This window comes from Malania oleifera, chromosome 12 (genome assembly GCF_029873635.1).
Source record: "Malania oleifera isolate guangnan ecotype guangnan chromosome 12, ASM2987363v1, whole genome shotgun sequence".
Classification (NCBI taxonomy): Eukaryota; Viridiplantae; Streptophyta; class Magnoliopsida; order Santalales; family Ximeniaceae; genus Malania; species Malania oleifera.
Window position 1 is genome coordinate 82,087,779 of NC_080428.1, and position 16,829 is coordinate 82,104,607.

General features: G+C 37.5%; 1 protein-coding gene across 5 annotated transcripts; it reads left to right on the forward strand.

Annotated features, from left to right (window-relative positions):
• The first annotated feature begins 4,615 nt into the window (after window positions 1-4,615).
• LOC131144707 (ATP-dependent DNA helicase Q-like 5) lies at window positions 4,616-16,491 on the forward strand. Of its 5 annotated transcripts, XM_058093530.1 has the most exons (21): window positions 4,616-5,849; window positions 5,941-5,994; window positions 6,716-6,828; window positions 6,976-7,188; window positions 7,297-7,375; window positions 7,653-7,706; window positions 7,800-7,874; window positions 8,001-8,054; window positions 8,601-8,645; window positions 8,774-8,868; window positions 8,951-9,080; window positions 9,880-9,978; window positions 10,359-10,414; window positions 10,507-10,609; window positions 13,515-13,643; window positions 14,124-14,293; window positions 14,553-14,577; window positions 14,677-14,792; window positions 15,501-15,616; window positions 15,741-15,841; window positions 16,135-16,491. In XM_058093530.1, the coding sequence occupies exons 1-19, from the start codon at window positions 4,701-4,703 to the stop codon at window positions 15,586-15,588; spliced, it is 2,847 nt and encodes a 948-aa protein (XP_057949513.1). In that variant the 5' UTR covers window positions 4,616-4,700; the 3' UTR covers window positions 15,589-15,616; window positions 15,741-15,841; window positions 16,135-16,491. The 5 variants fall into 5 exon arrangements, with proteins under 5 accessions (XP_057949513.1, XP_057949515.1, XP_057949516.1 ...); XM_058093532.1 differs by lacking the exons at window positions 14,553-14,577; window positions 14,677-14,792; window positions 15,501-15,616; window positions 15,741-15,841; window positions 16,135-16,491 and adding an exon at window positions 13,906-14,035 and having other exon boundaries at window positions 14,124-14,250; XM_058093533.1 differs by lacking the exons at window positions 14,553-14,577; window positions 14,677-14,792; window positions 15,501-15,616; window positions 15,741-15,841; window positions 16,135-16,491 and having other exon boundaries at window positions 13,855-14,247.
• The last annotated feature ends 338 nt before the right edge of the window (window positions 16,492-16,829 follow it).

A 16,829-nucleotide genomic window follows, 5' to 3' on the forward strand; every position in this document is an offset into this window, starting at 1 on the left:
CTAATTTAATAATTCATATTCCAATTCTATCACAAAACCATTTGGGTAAAAATCTCCATCCTAACATTAACTCCACACACATACCCACTCATCCTAACATTCCAACCTAAATTTTCGGAGTTCTAGTCCCCCAACCTAGAAACGAAACCATCGATGGATTTACCATGGTTTTCTGAAACTTGCGACTGATTCAGAAAATCACAGAAGTCCGTCAATAAATTTCTGCCTCCAAGATTCCAAACCAAAACCCATCTTAACCTATCCACTCCTATCCTTATCTTATCTTAACCTATACTCTGATAATTATCAATCCTCAAAGTCTGCAGAACCTAGCAAACCTAGGCTCTAATACCACTTGTAATGACCTTGATCCACCACGTGGGCCCGGAGTGCTACTTTAGTGACGTCAGTGTACTTGATACCTTATTCATCAAATATAAAACACACGTACGCAGCGGAAATAAAATATAAAATCCTCAAATTACATTACTAGAGTTCTAATTATCTTTATACATGAATATATCCAATTCCACATAACTACATCCCATAAAACTAAACAAAAATAAAATCTCTATCTACACACTACCTACATAAAATTTATATCACTGGCCCGACTCCTCTAGCCTACTATACCTAATCTCTAGGATTCTTTGAAAAGACAGTTTGTAAAGTAGGGGTGAGGCACAGCTCAGTAAGGGAAAGACTAAGTTAATGTCAATGTGTGACCAACATGCATTTGGTGTACAAAAAATAACCAGCTCACTAAGCAGATAAACTCATTTATGAAAACATTCTTATTTTACACTCACACACACAATTAGCCGAGGATAGGGAAGATTACCCGCCCATTAAAGCAGTTTCCCTCTGCTCTAGTACCATTACTGCTATCAGGGTACTCACCTTTCTCAGTAAGCCCTCAAAATTATCTTATTAATTAACGGTATTCATATAAATTAACAGATATGCATACAAGACACTCATTGTAACAAACATGCCATTTACATCCCCATGGCACGGGTTGTGCGGCCCGAAGGTTGGACTAAGCCTGGGTGATCAGCCCAAACAAAGTAAAAAACAACATCATCTGCAAACACATCTGCAGGCATCCACAACAAAGCTGCAGTTCTGATGCCCTTACTTCAACCTTATACAGGCAGTCAGCTAGACCCCTTACATTTCTATCCAGACAATGTGGGTGCACATGGTCTAACTAGCAACGGTACCGTGCTCACAATACACTGGTCCCCAAGGTTCGTAAAGCATATCATGCAATTTAGATAATAGAAATCATCATTTAAAACATTAATTCACATATATTCCTTGTTATTCCAAAACCTGGCCCCCCGCCACAAAATATAATCTGGTATATAGCCATTAATTCAAACTCGGCCCTTGACCGTCAAATAATAATCCTGACCCTTGGCCAATCAAACAATACCTGACCACTAGCCGTTAATTCAAACACTTGCATTTCATAAACAATTCTAGTATTTTCACAAGCATTTACAGTATTTCTCAACAATTTCAGTATTTCTCAAACAATTCAATATTTTAAAATCTCAAATCCAGATATACAATAATCCATACAAATTAAGTCATCTGCCACACAATTTTCTACATTTTAACATATCCATTTAATAAACAAACATTTCACTTTTCATTTTATTCAAAAATACCATATCACATATCTTATGTTTGTAAAATCCATTTCGAACGGTTGGTTTTCAAAGTTGCCTTTAAATTCCCAAATGAATAAATAAATAAATATATTTGTATAAACATAACAATTAAATTGATTCAAATTTGATAAAATTATTGACTTAACTTAATCCCCTTACCTGCTTCCTGAAAAAGCCCGCTAACACCCCGGCCTATGCCCCAAGTGTTCAAAAATCCCTGAACCCTGAAATTCAAATTTCATCATATTATTCATCATAATTCCTAGAGTAACTTTCCCTAAAATTTTCCTAAGTTTTGAATACCCTAAATAGCATAATAAAAGTCTCAGTTATCAAACTTACCCCTGATTTAGGATTGGTACCCCGGAGCTCCAATTCGAAAACCCACTCCGGCTAGATTGTAGAGAATCTCCCCACGAGTCTCCTGACAATTTTCATTCGTGAATGGGCTTATAGTTTAAGAGAAATTGAGGTAAGTTTGAGATTTTGTCTTACCCCAGGAGATATGCCTACGCCGCTCCCACGACAGATCCGCTCCAGTAGAAATGTCGGTGGTACTTTGACCTCTAGTGTGCTTGCATAGCTGCAATGGAAGCATCAGCGTCACTTTTGATAATTTCTACGATTTCATTTGCTACTAAGCTGGACTTTAGTTGTGGGTGGTCTTGCGAGAAAGTCTCATTTATGCATATATGTCGCCCTCTATATTATGTAATTTCAAACATCCTATGCTTTCGGCGTTAAGTTGCACGCAACCGCCAAACACTGCTCTCGTTTGCACTGCACCTAACCATCCACATTGTTGGGGTGGATTGCACCACCTTAAAATTGTGGTGTGTTTGCGCATGGTGGACGCGCACAGAGTGCATGAGGTCATCTTTCGTGTCGAAAATCATACCTTTCCCAAATTCCGAGACACCATCCCATCATTTGTCCTCAAGTGAACTTTCAACTTCAGTTATGATATGACCGGCTTCGACATTGACCATGTATGCTAACGGCGACACATCGCATACACTCCTATGATCGACAGGTGTGCTCCGAGGATGCATGACAACTTCTTCACGGTGAACCTCATATGCAGTTTGTGCACCGACTTCATCTACCCCTCGATCTGTCTCTTCAAAATCTTCTTCTTCCTCTAATTCACAGTCACAGTCCATATCTGGTTGCATTGGCTGGACCGTATATGTCCCCCTCTCATTCATGACAATAGATGGAACTGTTTGGAAGTTTGGCATGGGGATAACTCTAGTCGAACTTCGTCCATGCCTGTACTCTGTTGATGCTTGTTGTTTGTGATGATAATTGCTTCCCACATTGAATCCTTGCAAAGTAGATTGCTCACCTCAGATCTCGGTTGACAAGAATTTTGGTTGAAATGATGTATCGGGGACGTCATTCAAATCTAATACCGTAGTCACCTGTGAAATATTATCAACTAGTTTGCTCGTCTCACCGGTATAATATTCAGTATATGGTTGAGAATGGATGAATGCTTCACTCTGCAAACTTGGGGCTCCACCCATACTGCTACTACGAGGAATGCGTTTATCAGAAATTTCAACTACATATACGTCCGGACAAGAACTCTACGGGTCCAACGCAATTAGGATGTCTGCATCAATTTTTATTGGGACGTCAATGTATACAAAATTTCCACCACCCCCTCGTTGCGGATATCTCGATGTCAGTTCTAACATGTACTCATTTGGATCAACATCTAAGCCTTCATATATTTTGCGTTTCAAACTTTCTAACTTCATCCTCCTTCGAATTCGAATGACTTTCGTTGGCCCAGTGTTATACTCAATACCGGTTGATCCATGAATAATCTCACTGTCAATGTATAATAAGACTGTTACTTTGTTAGCCAACGAATTGGACGTCATTATGACTTCTAAAATAAAAATTTATCTGCAAGAGGTGGTGAAGAAGGTTGGACGATCAAGGAATAAATGAAAGAAGAGAAAACTTGAGCGATGGTTGGGAGCTGGTGAATGGATATATAGGGGTAACCAAACTGACTTGTGGAAAGTTAATTTTGATTTTTTGTTATTTTAATATCAAACCGACTTTCCAAAAGTCAGTTTGGATGTTTAAATTAATTTTTTTTAATACCAAACTGACTTTCCAATAGTCAGTTATTTAAAAAAAAATTTAAAATTTTTTCCAAATCGACTTTTGATAAGTCGGTTTACTTAGTTTTTTTTTTTTTAAAATTTATTTTACATGCAACGTGGTCATGTCGCATGCATGCAAACCGCCCCCTCCCCTGTCTTTTCTCTCTTTTTCTCTCTCTCTCTCTCTCTCTCTCTCTCCCGTCCCATCCGTGTGTCAGACCCCTCTCCCTTCTTTGTTTTCCCCGCCTGTTAGTCCCCCTACAAATCCCCTCCCCTCCCTCTCTTCTCTCTCCCCTCTTAAATAAGCTGACAACTTTATTTATTTTTTTTTTATTTTTGACAATGACGATACCCGATAGCTCTTTTTTTTTTTTTTTAGCCCAAATCGACTTTTGAAAAGTCGGTTTGGTACATTTACGTAATTTCTTCCCATTTCCTTTATATATGTGTTTTTTTTATTTTTTTATATAATATTTACATAAAAAACTCCTAATTTGTACATATCAAAAAAAAAAAACAAAAAGGCAGCCTAGTACTTCAACGTATGCGAAGTCCAAAAAAGGGACGGATTACAATGGATCTATAGTACGCAATCATAAGTTATATTTTTACAAGAGGCTGTTTCTACGCCTTTAATATTATTTTCATCCAACCTTATACCTTTCACCCATTAGAATATTAATTATTTTGTCTTAGTTTAGTTTTTAAGACTTTAAAATTATTCACTTAAAATAACATATTTGAATATGCGAAAATTCCCAAAAAAAAAAAGTAAAAATAAATAGTACTTTCACAAAAAGATTTGGCGGGGGAAGGCACAATAGGTGTTTTCGCCCAAAAAGATCAGAGCATCTGCAAGTGTGCCTCATCGCTGCTCAAGCTCAAGCAAGCATCATCCATGGACTCCGATTCAGATTCCGATGCTTCTCACATCTCCGCCACCCCTCCCAGAGATCCTCCTCCTCCGCCGCCGCCTACTCTTCTCTCCTCCGCCAAATTCAGAATCAAGACCACCGCCATCTCCGCCTCCTCCCGCTCAACCTCCATTTCAAAACCCGAACCCCCTTCCAAGCCGAAACCCTCAAAACCTACCTCCAGATCCTCTCATCAAAACAATCCTCCTCCTAATCCATCTCCTTTACCCGCTTTACCCTTTCAAATTCGCCGTTCCTCCGACCAGTATCGCGCCGGTTCCGTCGACCACTCGACGATCGAAACCCTGCCCGCCGGTTACTTCTCCAAGTTCGCATCTTTCTCAAAGCTCCGAAGACCGTGCCCTCTTCCGGATTCTATCGAAAGTGATACCACTGTTCCTGCTGTACCCATCCCTGACTGCGAGATCAAGGCTAGAGAGAACAGTAATATTGTCTCTGCCGATCTGGATCCGGAAGGACTCAGGGGCGAATCTGTTTGTACTGGAAATTCGGGGAAAGTTGCAAGGAAGCATCCTAATTTGATTGGAGGCAATGTTCCATTGATGCCCGCTAAACGGCCAAAGTGTGTTAGAGAAGGGAACTTTGTAAAGCTAAACATGAACGGTTCTAAACGCAAGTTTGCGAACAAGGGCAGAAGAAAGAATTCTAGTTTTTCGGGAGGCCGGAGAATTTACAGAAGAAATAAGAGGAAAACGAATGCTGAAGTTGATGACCAGACTCAAAATGGTATCTGTGAAGAAGATGGTCTGGTTTTGCAGACGCCTGAGTGGGATGCGCGCAGAAAATTAGCATTTGATGTTGAATTGATTGAAGATTCTGTTTTGGCTGTTCGAAACGAAGCGTCGGAAGAGAACTTGGTGAAGTTGCTGAAGCTCACGCACGGGTACAATACGTTCCGGGAAGGGCAATTGGAGGCGATCAAGATGGTGATTTCTGGGAATTCGACCATGCTGGTTTTGCCGACGGGTGCGGGTAAATCGTTGTGCTATCAGTTGCCTGCGATGGTTTTGGAAGGAATAACGCTTGTTGTGAGTCCGCTGGTGGCATTGATGATTGATCAGCTGAAACACCTCCCGTCGATGATTCCTGGGGGTCTTCTGTCTAGCAGTCAGGTGGCGCTCTCTCTCTCTCTCTCTCACACACACACACATACACACACACATATTGTGGATGTGGCCTAATTGTTCGTTCTTATTGTTGTAGACTGCTGAAGAAGTTGCAGAAACACTGAGGCTGCTTCGAGAAGGAACCATAAAGGTGATGGTGTAATGTTATCCGTGGTTGTGCTGTAATTTAGCTCTGTCAACGTTTCTTTCTCTAATATGGTATTCCTTGGTGGATTCAAGTTGAGTTGAATTGACACCTTGAGATACTCAAACTCCAACTATATTTAAAGATTTTGATCTCAATACTCAACTCAAGCTTGGTTGATCTTATGATTATCAAACTTGAACTCCAACTGACTCTGAGTTTTTAAAAAATTGTGCTTGACTTGATTGGGGTCAATTGATCATAAAATACATATTGTTAAATATATGTATAAGAAATATAAAATTTATAATGTTCAATGTATTTATGAAAATGTAATATACCACTCGTACAAAATAAAAATAAAATAACAAAAGTTTGAGCAAGCTCAATTATATTCATGTGTAATATTGCAAAAATCTAACTTCACTCAAAAATCTGATTGAGTAGCTCAAGCTCAATTTGAGCTAAGATAGAGTTGAGCCAAGTGGAGGCACAAAGCAAATTGAGATTGAGTATATTATAGAAAAACAGATTTTTTATTTTTATTCAGCTCTTCAAAATTTAGGTGACATTTCATTGTTTGGTGCTTTTGTTTTATTTTTATCTGTTGCATTTTATGGATTTTGTGTGCATAACTTTTTGATACATATAAGGGGCACAACCTAGTTCCAAAGACCTGTCATTTGGATTAATTCCAGAAGCTGAGGTTCGGTGGTCTATATTTCAGGTGCTCTTTGTATCGCCAGAGAGATTTTTAAATGCTGAGTTTTTGTTGTTATTTTCAAGTTCTATACATGTATCACTTGTAGTGGTTGATGAAGCTCACTGCCTTTCAGAATGGTAAGTTGTTGCAGTCCTTTTAAAATTTTCCCTCCCCTGCATTGTGGTAATTCCCCCATTATTCACTGCCCTCAAGGAAATCTCATTCTTGATGGCATTGAAATTTCATGCAGTAATCTTAATTTATATTTTTGAACAATTTAATAGGTCACATAATTTCCGGCCTTCGTATATGAGGCTCAGGGCATCTATGCTCCGGGCTAGGCTTAATGCTGAATGTGTTCTTGCTATGACTGCAACTGCAACAAGCAGAACTTTGCAGGCTGTCATGTCTGCTCTTGAGATCCCCCCAACCAATCTTATCCTGAGAACTCAACCAAGGGACAATCAGCAGTTGTCAGTATCGATGAGTGCAAACAGGCAGGAATAACTGTTCCATTTTATCTCCTGTTCATCCTCTTTCTTACCTCATTATTTAGCGCCTATTTGAATCTTCTTAATTGTTTATTAATATTTTGAATTTTGCAGAATGAAGGATCTGCTAATGTTGATCAAGTCTTCTCCCTTCACTGACCTTAGGAGCATTATCATTTACTGCAAATTCCAGGTATTCATGCATGATTATTTACTTAAGGCTTTAAATGATTCTTTGACATATATCATGCATCTATTATGCCTTTCAGCAAGCTCACATCTTAGTTCTGTGATGTGTCTGTTACTTTCAATCTCCCAGTATAATTTGCAATGAAATATATTGGTGGTGAAGCAGATAATTTTTCTCCTTTTTAACACTGGATATTTAATTTTGGGTATCAGTGAATCATTGGGCACTTATTCACATTGTTTATTTGTATGGATATTAACTTTTACATATTAATTTGCAGTCTGAAACTGAAGTAATAAGCAAGTACTTGTGCGATAATAACATATCTGCAAAGGTTAGTATGCCAATTTTTTCTGCTGCGTATGAAGGGTAATTTTTTGCTATCAAATATTAACATGGAACACGGTAACTGTGATTTTCCTTTTAGTGTTATCACAGTGGTATCCCTGCAAAGGATCGGAGTCGTAGACAGGAATTGTTTTGCTCCAACAAGATAAGAGTGGTAAAGAAATAATTGTTGTTTAGTATGGTCCATATATGCATGTTTTATAATTCATTATGAATGTTGTAGCTGACGCAACTTTTAATTCCCCGAATTATTTACTTGATTTGTTTCCTTTCATGGAAGGTTGTTGCAACTGTGGCATTTGGCATGGGGCTCGATAAGAGGGATGTCGAAGCTGTAAGGAGAAAGTTCATTGTCATGATTGTAGCATGATTTCTTTTCAGTATCCTTTTTGTTTTATGCATGTTGCTGATGTCCGAAATTCTTGTTCAAAAGATTAACCATTAGAATGGTGTACCATCAGTATATCAAAACGTATGGTGCAACAACGTGGCAGTCCAAAGTTCAATGGGTTCTAGGCTTCAAGTCAGCACATAAATTTAGTACCAGAATAAGAAACAAGTTTTCCGGGGGAAAAAAAAAAGACGAAAAATTATTCAATTGTTAGAACCTGGAAGAGAAAAGTTAAGCAAGCTAATGTTTTGTGCTAGAAATCTTCATAATGCTGCCATGTACTTTGTGTATGCATATATACTAGCAACTGGTTGGTTCCTCGTGGACTAGTGTATTTTTTGGTGCCATAAATTCCTCCAGCAGCTGTCACTATGTGCATGCATTACATGCTTCCCCATATATCACTTTTCTCTTCACATGCATATGCATACATTAGTTGCACCATCTTGTGGGAACTAATACTGAACCTGCTGAGTGTTTATGTTTCAGGTTATCCATTACAGCTTGCCGGAAAGCTTGGAAGAGTATGTTCAGGTCTGTTTTTTTTTTTTCCTCTCTTTTTCTTAATCTACTTTTTCTTCTTTCCTCAAAACACTAGCTGTGTGATGGTATGGTCCGGGTGTCAAATTTAAATTAATGGGATGAGTTCTGCATTGTTTTAGGAAATTGGACGAGCTGGGCGGGATGGGAGGTTATCTTATTGTCATCTCCTTTTCGATGACATCACATATTTCAAGCTTCGTAGTCTTGTGCACAGGTGGTCAGATATCATTTTATTTCCTTACTATATTATTAAAAGATTTAAAGATCTAAATTCTTTTATAATGGTGTGTCTTCAGTAATGGTGTAGATGAATATGCTGTAAATAAATTCCTATGTCAAGTTTTTAGCAACGACACGGATTCATGTGGGAAAATTTGTTCCTTGGTTAAAGAATCAGCATCTCGCAAATTTGATATTAAAGAAGAGGTACTTTTCTTATATTATTGCCATTATTGTGGATTTGACACATATTAAAATCATTGTCTTTGCTGAACAGTTCTGAGTCAAAACAGTTTTAGACAGTCTTTTTGGTACTAATTCACAATGTTCCTCTTTAAATTGGTACCAAACATAGCAGATGTACAGAAGAAGTCTTAGCATAAACAAATTATTGATAATCGTGGCAGACATACAGAAGGTCTGGTAATGCAAAGCCTGTTTGAGTAAACCAAAATGATTTGTTCACTGTACAATCAAATCATTGCCTTAGGTTGAAGCTCATAAAAAAATGCCAACTTTGGATTAAAGAATGGCAAGACTCTACACGTCCCACAATTCTTAACCACTGTGCCCTATTATTTTGTACTAATCAGTTGGGGAGTCATGTAGTCTTATTAGTGTAGGCTTCATGAAGGGGTGGACATGCTTATTCTAAAGGACCAATGCCCCATAATATGCCTAGTTTGGATTTTGTTGGGAGCTTGTCCCTTTTCATTATAGTAGTCTTCTTCTTCTGTGTCCAAAGCGAGCCTTCTGTTGAGCACTTTACCACCAAGAATAATATCAACATTGGGTGTCATTACTTGCCTTGACTTAGCAATATCAATAACAGATCTGATGCACAGTTCCAATGCTGTTGCTGCAGCGGCAGCAATATCAATAGCAATTCATCTATTTATCTCCATTGTCCTTTTATCCATACTGAGATTACAGCTTAGAAAGCTTGATTTTGTTTTCTCAAACATATTCAAGGTCTATCTGTTAAGCATTATTGGTTTTCTTTTAGGTGATGCTTACACTTTTGACATGCTTGGAGTTGGGTGAAGTGCAATACTTGCGTCTACTTCCGCAGCTAAATGTAACTTGCACTTTGAATTTCCACAAGGTGGGTCGAAAATATATTTGTGGATTTCAATTGTTTATCAGACCAATATATAATCTCTTTGCATTTGTTGATGACTATTTGAAGTAATTCTGGGAGCTTATTTAAGATTTTTTTGGGTGCTTTGGAAGTGCTATTGAAAGGTGTGGTTATATGCTTGAGGGTGCAGATGGTATAAAGACTCATTTAATTGTTCTGATTCATATTACTATGAGGGAGTTCGCCAACAAAATGATTTAGCATAGTTACAGGATATGGCAATTCAGCTCTCTCTCTATTTTGTATTTAGAGGAAAAAACTCAATTCATTAAACATTATAGGAACTTGTTTGTATTTTTTCATGTGTATTTATGTAAATATTTTTGTGATATGCATAATTGCAGACTCCACCAACGTTGCTTGCTGGCAAGGATACTATTGTTGCGGCAATTCTGAAGGAGTGAGTAATTTACTACATGAAGAAATCCCATAATTTCACTCTCAGGTCATTAGACTCTTGTTATATGAGGCTGTACCTGATGGAATTTTCAGGTCTGAAACAAAGCAAGGGCAATATGTGTTTGACATGCCCTCTGTGGCAAATGGCATTGGGTTTACAGCTTCAGACATATTAAATCAATTGCAGAACCTAAAGGTTTGTATACTTTGAATTTAGGTCATGTTTATAAAGGAGGACTCCTCAAATCAAGCACAAGATCATACAATCTGATTATTAGGCTGAAAATCTGGTTGTACCAGCTAGGCAAATCAAGAGTTAAAGCTTTGTAACAGTTAGGCTTATTTTTAACTTTCATTCCTAGAATAGATTTTTTATACTTGCATATATTTACATACAAACATTTGTAATGTGTGTGAAATATTCTTCATGAGAGTAATAAGAAATTTGTTGTCAATATTTTCATGTAATTCCTCGAATGTGAGTGGGCGTTCTCGTGCGCGAATAGGGGCTACAATTTCACAGAAGTCAGTTCCCAATCCATTTAGGATGTAGAGCATGAGATCATCTTCAGAGATAGGATGATCAATGAGGGAAATTTCATCTGCAAGAGATTTAATGGTGTGCAAGTATTCTTGAACCGTCTGATTTCCCTTCTATATCAAGTTGAGTTCCTATTTAAGCTGCATTGCATGAGTGCGGGATTTGCTCACATACATGGTGTGTAATTTTTGCCATGCTTCTTGGGAGGTTTTGGCAATGGAAATGAATGGTGTTATGGTGGTGGTCGTTGAAGCCAAAATGACATTGAGAATAAGCTTATCTTGTCTTATCCAGTGGGTTCTTTGAAGGATTGAAGTGGAGGTATCAGTGGAGTCGGGACAGGGTTTATCACCAGTAACATACTCAAGTAGATTATACCCCATGAGGAGGGCTTCAAATTGGGCACGCCATTGAGGTAAGGTTGAAGGTGTGAGTTTTTTGTTTATTTGAGTAGTGATATTGAGAGCAATAAGAGACATCTCTATTGGAATTGTGATCGGGTTCTCGTGGGAGGAAGGCTCTCCTGATGCCATGATGAAGTTTGAAAATATTGACATTAAATTTCTTATTATTCTCATGAAGAATATTTCACACACATTACAAATGTTTGTATGAAAATATATACAAGTATACAAAATCTATTCTAGGAATGAAAGTTAAAAATAAGCCTAACTGTTACAAAGCTTTAACTTGTGATTTGCCTAACTGTTACAAAGCTTTAACTCTTGATTTGCCTAGCCGTTACAGAAAGTTTCTGGCTGTTACAACCAGATTTTCAGCCTAATAATCAGATTATATGATCTTGTTTTTTATTTGAGGAATCCTCCTTTATAATGTTCTTGATGATTATTACATTTTATTGATTTTTTTGGCAACAGCATTGAGTTTATTTATAAATCAGCATTCTTATTCTCTCTTATCTTTATTGCACAAAAAATGAATCATTATTATAGAAAGCAAGTGCAGTTTGTTCTGTTTTTGTTGGTGGTTTTTCAAGTTTATTTATGTTTTGGGAATTTTTTAAGAGTATATTAGTGCTTGCTAAAATTAATGATGATGACAAAGTGCTTAGAGGCAAGAATAGGAGTTGAGATCAGCTATGTGAAAAATAATAATAATAATGAGAATAACATTTTTCAAGCTATAGGAAGAGTTATTTTTTATAAGCATCCTCCTTTGGGTGCAGATGCTGATATTTCGAGCGTTATCTGGATTTCCATACTCATCCTTTTGTGGGACTCACAGTGAATCATCATGAATGATGATTGCAAAAAGACTCAAACTTATGTTAAGGAAGCAGAGAAAGCTTTTGCATGCAGTCACATTATATGTACTTTATGTTGGGCTTTGTGGAGCCTAATTGTGTTTGATCCGGATGATAAGCCGACCCGAAATAATGTTGCGTGGTTCTTTAATGGGAGTTTTTTTACTAGGCTTAGTCCGTGGAGTGGAGGCTTGGGCTGATGTTGTAGCGCTCATCGACATACCCCCGGGAAAAATTTTTGGGGCCTGTTTTGTAGCTCATTGTGAATTCTGTGCGCAGGATATATATAGAAATCGTTGTTTTCGGTGATTAAGGTTTTTTTGATGCAATTTTTGAGAGAGGAAAATATGTATTGCCGCACTCTGTATTTTTCCTTGATGTATACCTGCAACTTTGTGGATGTAGGCAAAATTGCCGAATCACGTAAATACTGTCTTGTGCATGTGATTATTTTTTTTTCGGAGTGTGTTTTTCTCTATTTTGTTTCTCACAAGTTTTTTGGGAATTTCGTGATAATTCCCCTTCAACAATTTACATAAGCCTGTTAGTGCAACTCAGGTGGAAAAGAGTTTAAGCTGCAGCCGCACTCAACTGGAACAGGATTTTAGTGATAGCAACATGGGTTGCTAAGGATTTTAATTTAATTCAAATTAATGTTGATTGCATATAAGCCCATTTGAATATTTCCATAGTATAATAATTGTGGGGATAAAGATATGACAAAGTTTCTGTGTGCTTCTAGAAGATCATATATCATGGCTCGAAACAACTTGCTTGGCAACTTCCAAACCCCCTCCCCTGACCCCACCCTGCTCCACCCCAGTGGCCTAACTCAACCCCAATGCCAAATCCTCCCCTTGGAGGAATGGAACCCTGGTTCCTCCTTTGGGGAGCCAGGGGATGAACCACTGTAGCCAAAGGGGGGACAATAATGTATAACAGCGGTGTTTTGTCTGTTCATTCAGCCTTTGCTATGGCACAAAAGTGTTGTTTCGGTAAGGTAATTGTGTACATTCTACAATTTTGTGCTTATACTTTGCAACACTAAAATAATGGAAAATGATCACATTATAACAATGGATAGGTTATGTCTCTTATTAGTTTTACATTTTGATATGCCCAAACATAGTGAAATAAATTTGTGTTGATGAGGAGTTCATGTCAAGTGGCATTCAGAACTCTATTATGTTTCATGATTTAATACTACCTTTTTATTGGGGAAGAATTTATACTTTTTACCTTATTTGAACTCATTGATTATTCAATTATTTATTTGTTCTGATTGGATCATTATAGTTGAAGGGAGAAATTACATATGAGTTGAAGGATCCGGCCTACTGTTATACAATTGTCAAGGTTCCAGGGGACTTCTGTTCTCTTGCTGCCCATCTCACAAAATGGTTTTCAGAGGTCGAAAGTTGTCAGGTGATCGATTATGGTATTAATTATTAGATCTTTTTTTTTTTCATCAGGTGCAAAATTTCCTTCTATAGGACTTGATGAACATTAGATTGTATATTCTAGAAGCAGGAAAAGAAAATGATAGTTGAAAGGTGTGAAATTTTTGTGGTGACCATTGGACTTGAAATCTTGTCTGTTTGATGTGTTATTCACACACTTTTTATATTTAAAGCAGCCTTGTCAGTTTGGTAGGCCATCCTGATCATCCTTAGAAATCATGGTGCAGAACAACTGTGTGATTGTGGGGCAGCCCATCCAGGAAAGTCAGACACCAAACACTGATATATAAGTAAATATAGTCATATGCATGCAAATGCAGTCAAACTTTTCTGTTCTTCATCGACACCAATGAGGTGGTCAGTTGGCCTGTATTGTGGGATTTTATAGTTCTGTTTAATGTACTGTTACCCTTGCAAATGACATGCATTTTGCCTTCAAATTTAGGTGCGTAAATTAGATGCAATGTTCAGTGCTGCATCATTTTCTGCCAAAGTATGTGAGAAGAAGCATGGTTGCCATGGTGCCCAGCATACAGCATGCTTGCAAAGAAATATTCTGGATTACTTCGGTGGTGATAATGGTTTAGATGTCGCTCACAGGATGACTCAAAGCAGGTCAATGCAGATCTTTTAATGCCTTCATATCACTCAAGCATGGTTTCTGAAAAAGAAGTTCAGGGTTCCATTACTAGTTTTTGGTTTCCAGTCAAAATTTGTCACATTCCTGTGTTGGCAATAATCCCAAGATGCATGAGGGCCTGATGACCCGTCAGGTTCATATAGATGTTTGCCTGTACAGTAGAGGATATATTTGAATCTTGTCCCTATTTGTTAGTTGTAACTGTTCAACATACTGATAGAGGTAATTTTGCAGCCCCTTTTTGCGAGCGGATATAAAGGTAAGGACTTCTGCAGGTGATACAAATTTGGTACTGAAGGCAAATCATGCTCGGCAGTGTTAACGCCTATGTTTTTTTTTTTTCTCTGTGACATAATAGGTATTTCTGCAGAGTAATTCTCAGGCTAAATTCACACCAAGAGCTGTCGCAAGGATAATGCATGGCATTGCCAGCCCAGCCTATCCTTCTGCAACATGGTCTAGAACTCATTTCTGGTATCAACAAATTTCTTTTCTTGCTCTTACTTTCTAATTGGCACAAAACAGATTGGTAAAGTCAGTTAAACACCTGATATCAATCCATGGATATTTTTGTTTACTCCACTGTGTCTCACTCATTAATTATTATGTGCAAATGATTTGGTGCAATGGTCATATGTGGGTCTCTGGGCCCATATTTTATATACTCTAGACATCAAAGGACTCTTGACCTTACTTGAATTGTTTCCCTGCATTCCAACAATGCTTTTGGAACATGGAATTAAAATTATTACTGCATGCTTTGTAGCATTTGAATGCTTTGATCATCATTTAAGCTGAACTTGTATAAAAAGATAAGAACAAATGGAAATAATATCATTGCCTGGGATTCAACTTATTACCTAACTCTTGAACTTATCACTCCAAGTGCCATGAGAAACAACAGGGATGGCGAAAATAGTGTGAAGTCTGAGAAAGAAAATGGAGTCATTTAACTTCCATGCGGTGTTCGGAAGCCCCTCTAATTGCCTCAATTTATCCTGTAGTTCTAATAATGACCAACGTGCAGTTATTAGACATCCTGGTGATTTTCCATATTTTAATGCATTAGGGCTATTTGCGTCCATGAGCCCTAGTTATTCATTCATGGTGTACTGTAATGGTTCTTAAGATTTTTCAGCAAGAGTGAGGAATTGAGCTGCCCATTCTAATTCTGGTTTGCAGGGGAAGATACACACACATAGACTTTCAAATGGTAATGGAAGCGGCAAAGGCAGAGCTCATGAATTTTGTCGGGAAGGATGTGCTGTAGCCATTAAATTTGTGGCGTAATGCCTTCTGTAAGAACTAATTTAGTTGGCCATCTAAAGATAAAAAAGAGGGTGGAAACACAGTATGTTGTTCTTCATGCTGGTTTTGTTTGATAAATGATATATTTGCTTCTTCTTCTTTTCTTCCTAGCAGGTTCTGTAGGGTATGTATGCAAAATGTAAAAGCATTACATGGAGAAGCTGCTTCAAGCGGCTGTCTCCTTTTTATTGATTTACTAAAAAGAATCATCACAGGTACTCTATTCCCTTTCCCTTTATTTTCCCCAACCTCATGTTGAATCCATCTTAGTTCACCATCAGTCAGGTTCAGCAATATTGTGGTTGGGAGCAAAATTTTGGGCTGTGAATCTAAAATTGTGTGAATTTTGGTAGTAGTCCATTGAATTTTGTAGCATACATTATCCAAATTGTCACTCTTCCAAATTCACATCCCAAAATTCGTGTTCCCAATGCCATTCAAATCTTCTGTGTGCCGAATTTTATGCGTAGTGAGAAGCATGACTTAATAAGGATATTGAATTCTGCAGCGTAACGTATCTACCATGAGGAACATTTGTCTTGATGCACAAGCGCATACCAGGTATTACAAAATTATGCCTGTCATCTCCATGAAAACTTCGTTTTAGCTGTTCTTTCGTCAGCAAAGAGCATGGTCTGTTGCCATTGGAAGTTGCTTCATCAGCTGCTTCCCTGCTTTCTTTAGTCTCTGCATCCAGTCATGCTACAGGCCTGTTCTATTTAAAGAGGATCAAGCAGAGAGAGAGAGAGAGCTTGATTGTATGATTATTCAGTTCAGTTAAAAAAAAAATAAAGGTTGTATTTGGATGAGGGATTGTGTGAAAGAAAATGGAAGTAAAAAAAAAAAAAAGAATCAATTTCTATTAGAATTTCCCTCTATTTGAAAGTTTAAATTAAAAATTAAGAAAAACAATAGATTTAATGACAGTGAGTTTTTTCATTGATCTACCATATGTTTAATTTTCTCATTTTCCTGGATAACCATCAAGAAATCTTTTCACTGAGTTAACATATGTTTTATTTTTCTCATTTTCCTTGAAAGCCATCAAGAGAAAATTAGTTCCCTTCATAATTTTTTCCTTGATATATTCAAAATTCTCCATTTATACAAATTTCTTAGAATCACTTGAAGAGATATAAAAGTGAGGCTAATGGTGAGTCATGCTTCACTAAACAAACAGGGTGGTGTATTTTGGATTTCATG

Bases quoted from the DNA above. Each gene is read 5' to 3' on its own strand.
- LOC131144707 (XM_058093530.1), top strand. From the start codon at position 4,701: ATGGACTCCGATTCAGATTCCGATGCTTCTCACATCTCCGCCACCCCT. The intron at 8,869-8,950 runs GTGGTCAGATAT...GTGTGTCTTCAG, and splicing joins CTTCGTAGTCTTGTGCACAG to TAATGGTGTAGATGAATATG. The intron at 14,793-15,500 runs GTATCAACAAAT...TCTGGTTTGCAG, and splicing joins TGGTCTAGAACTCATTTCTG to GGGAAGATACACACACATAG.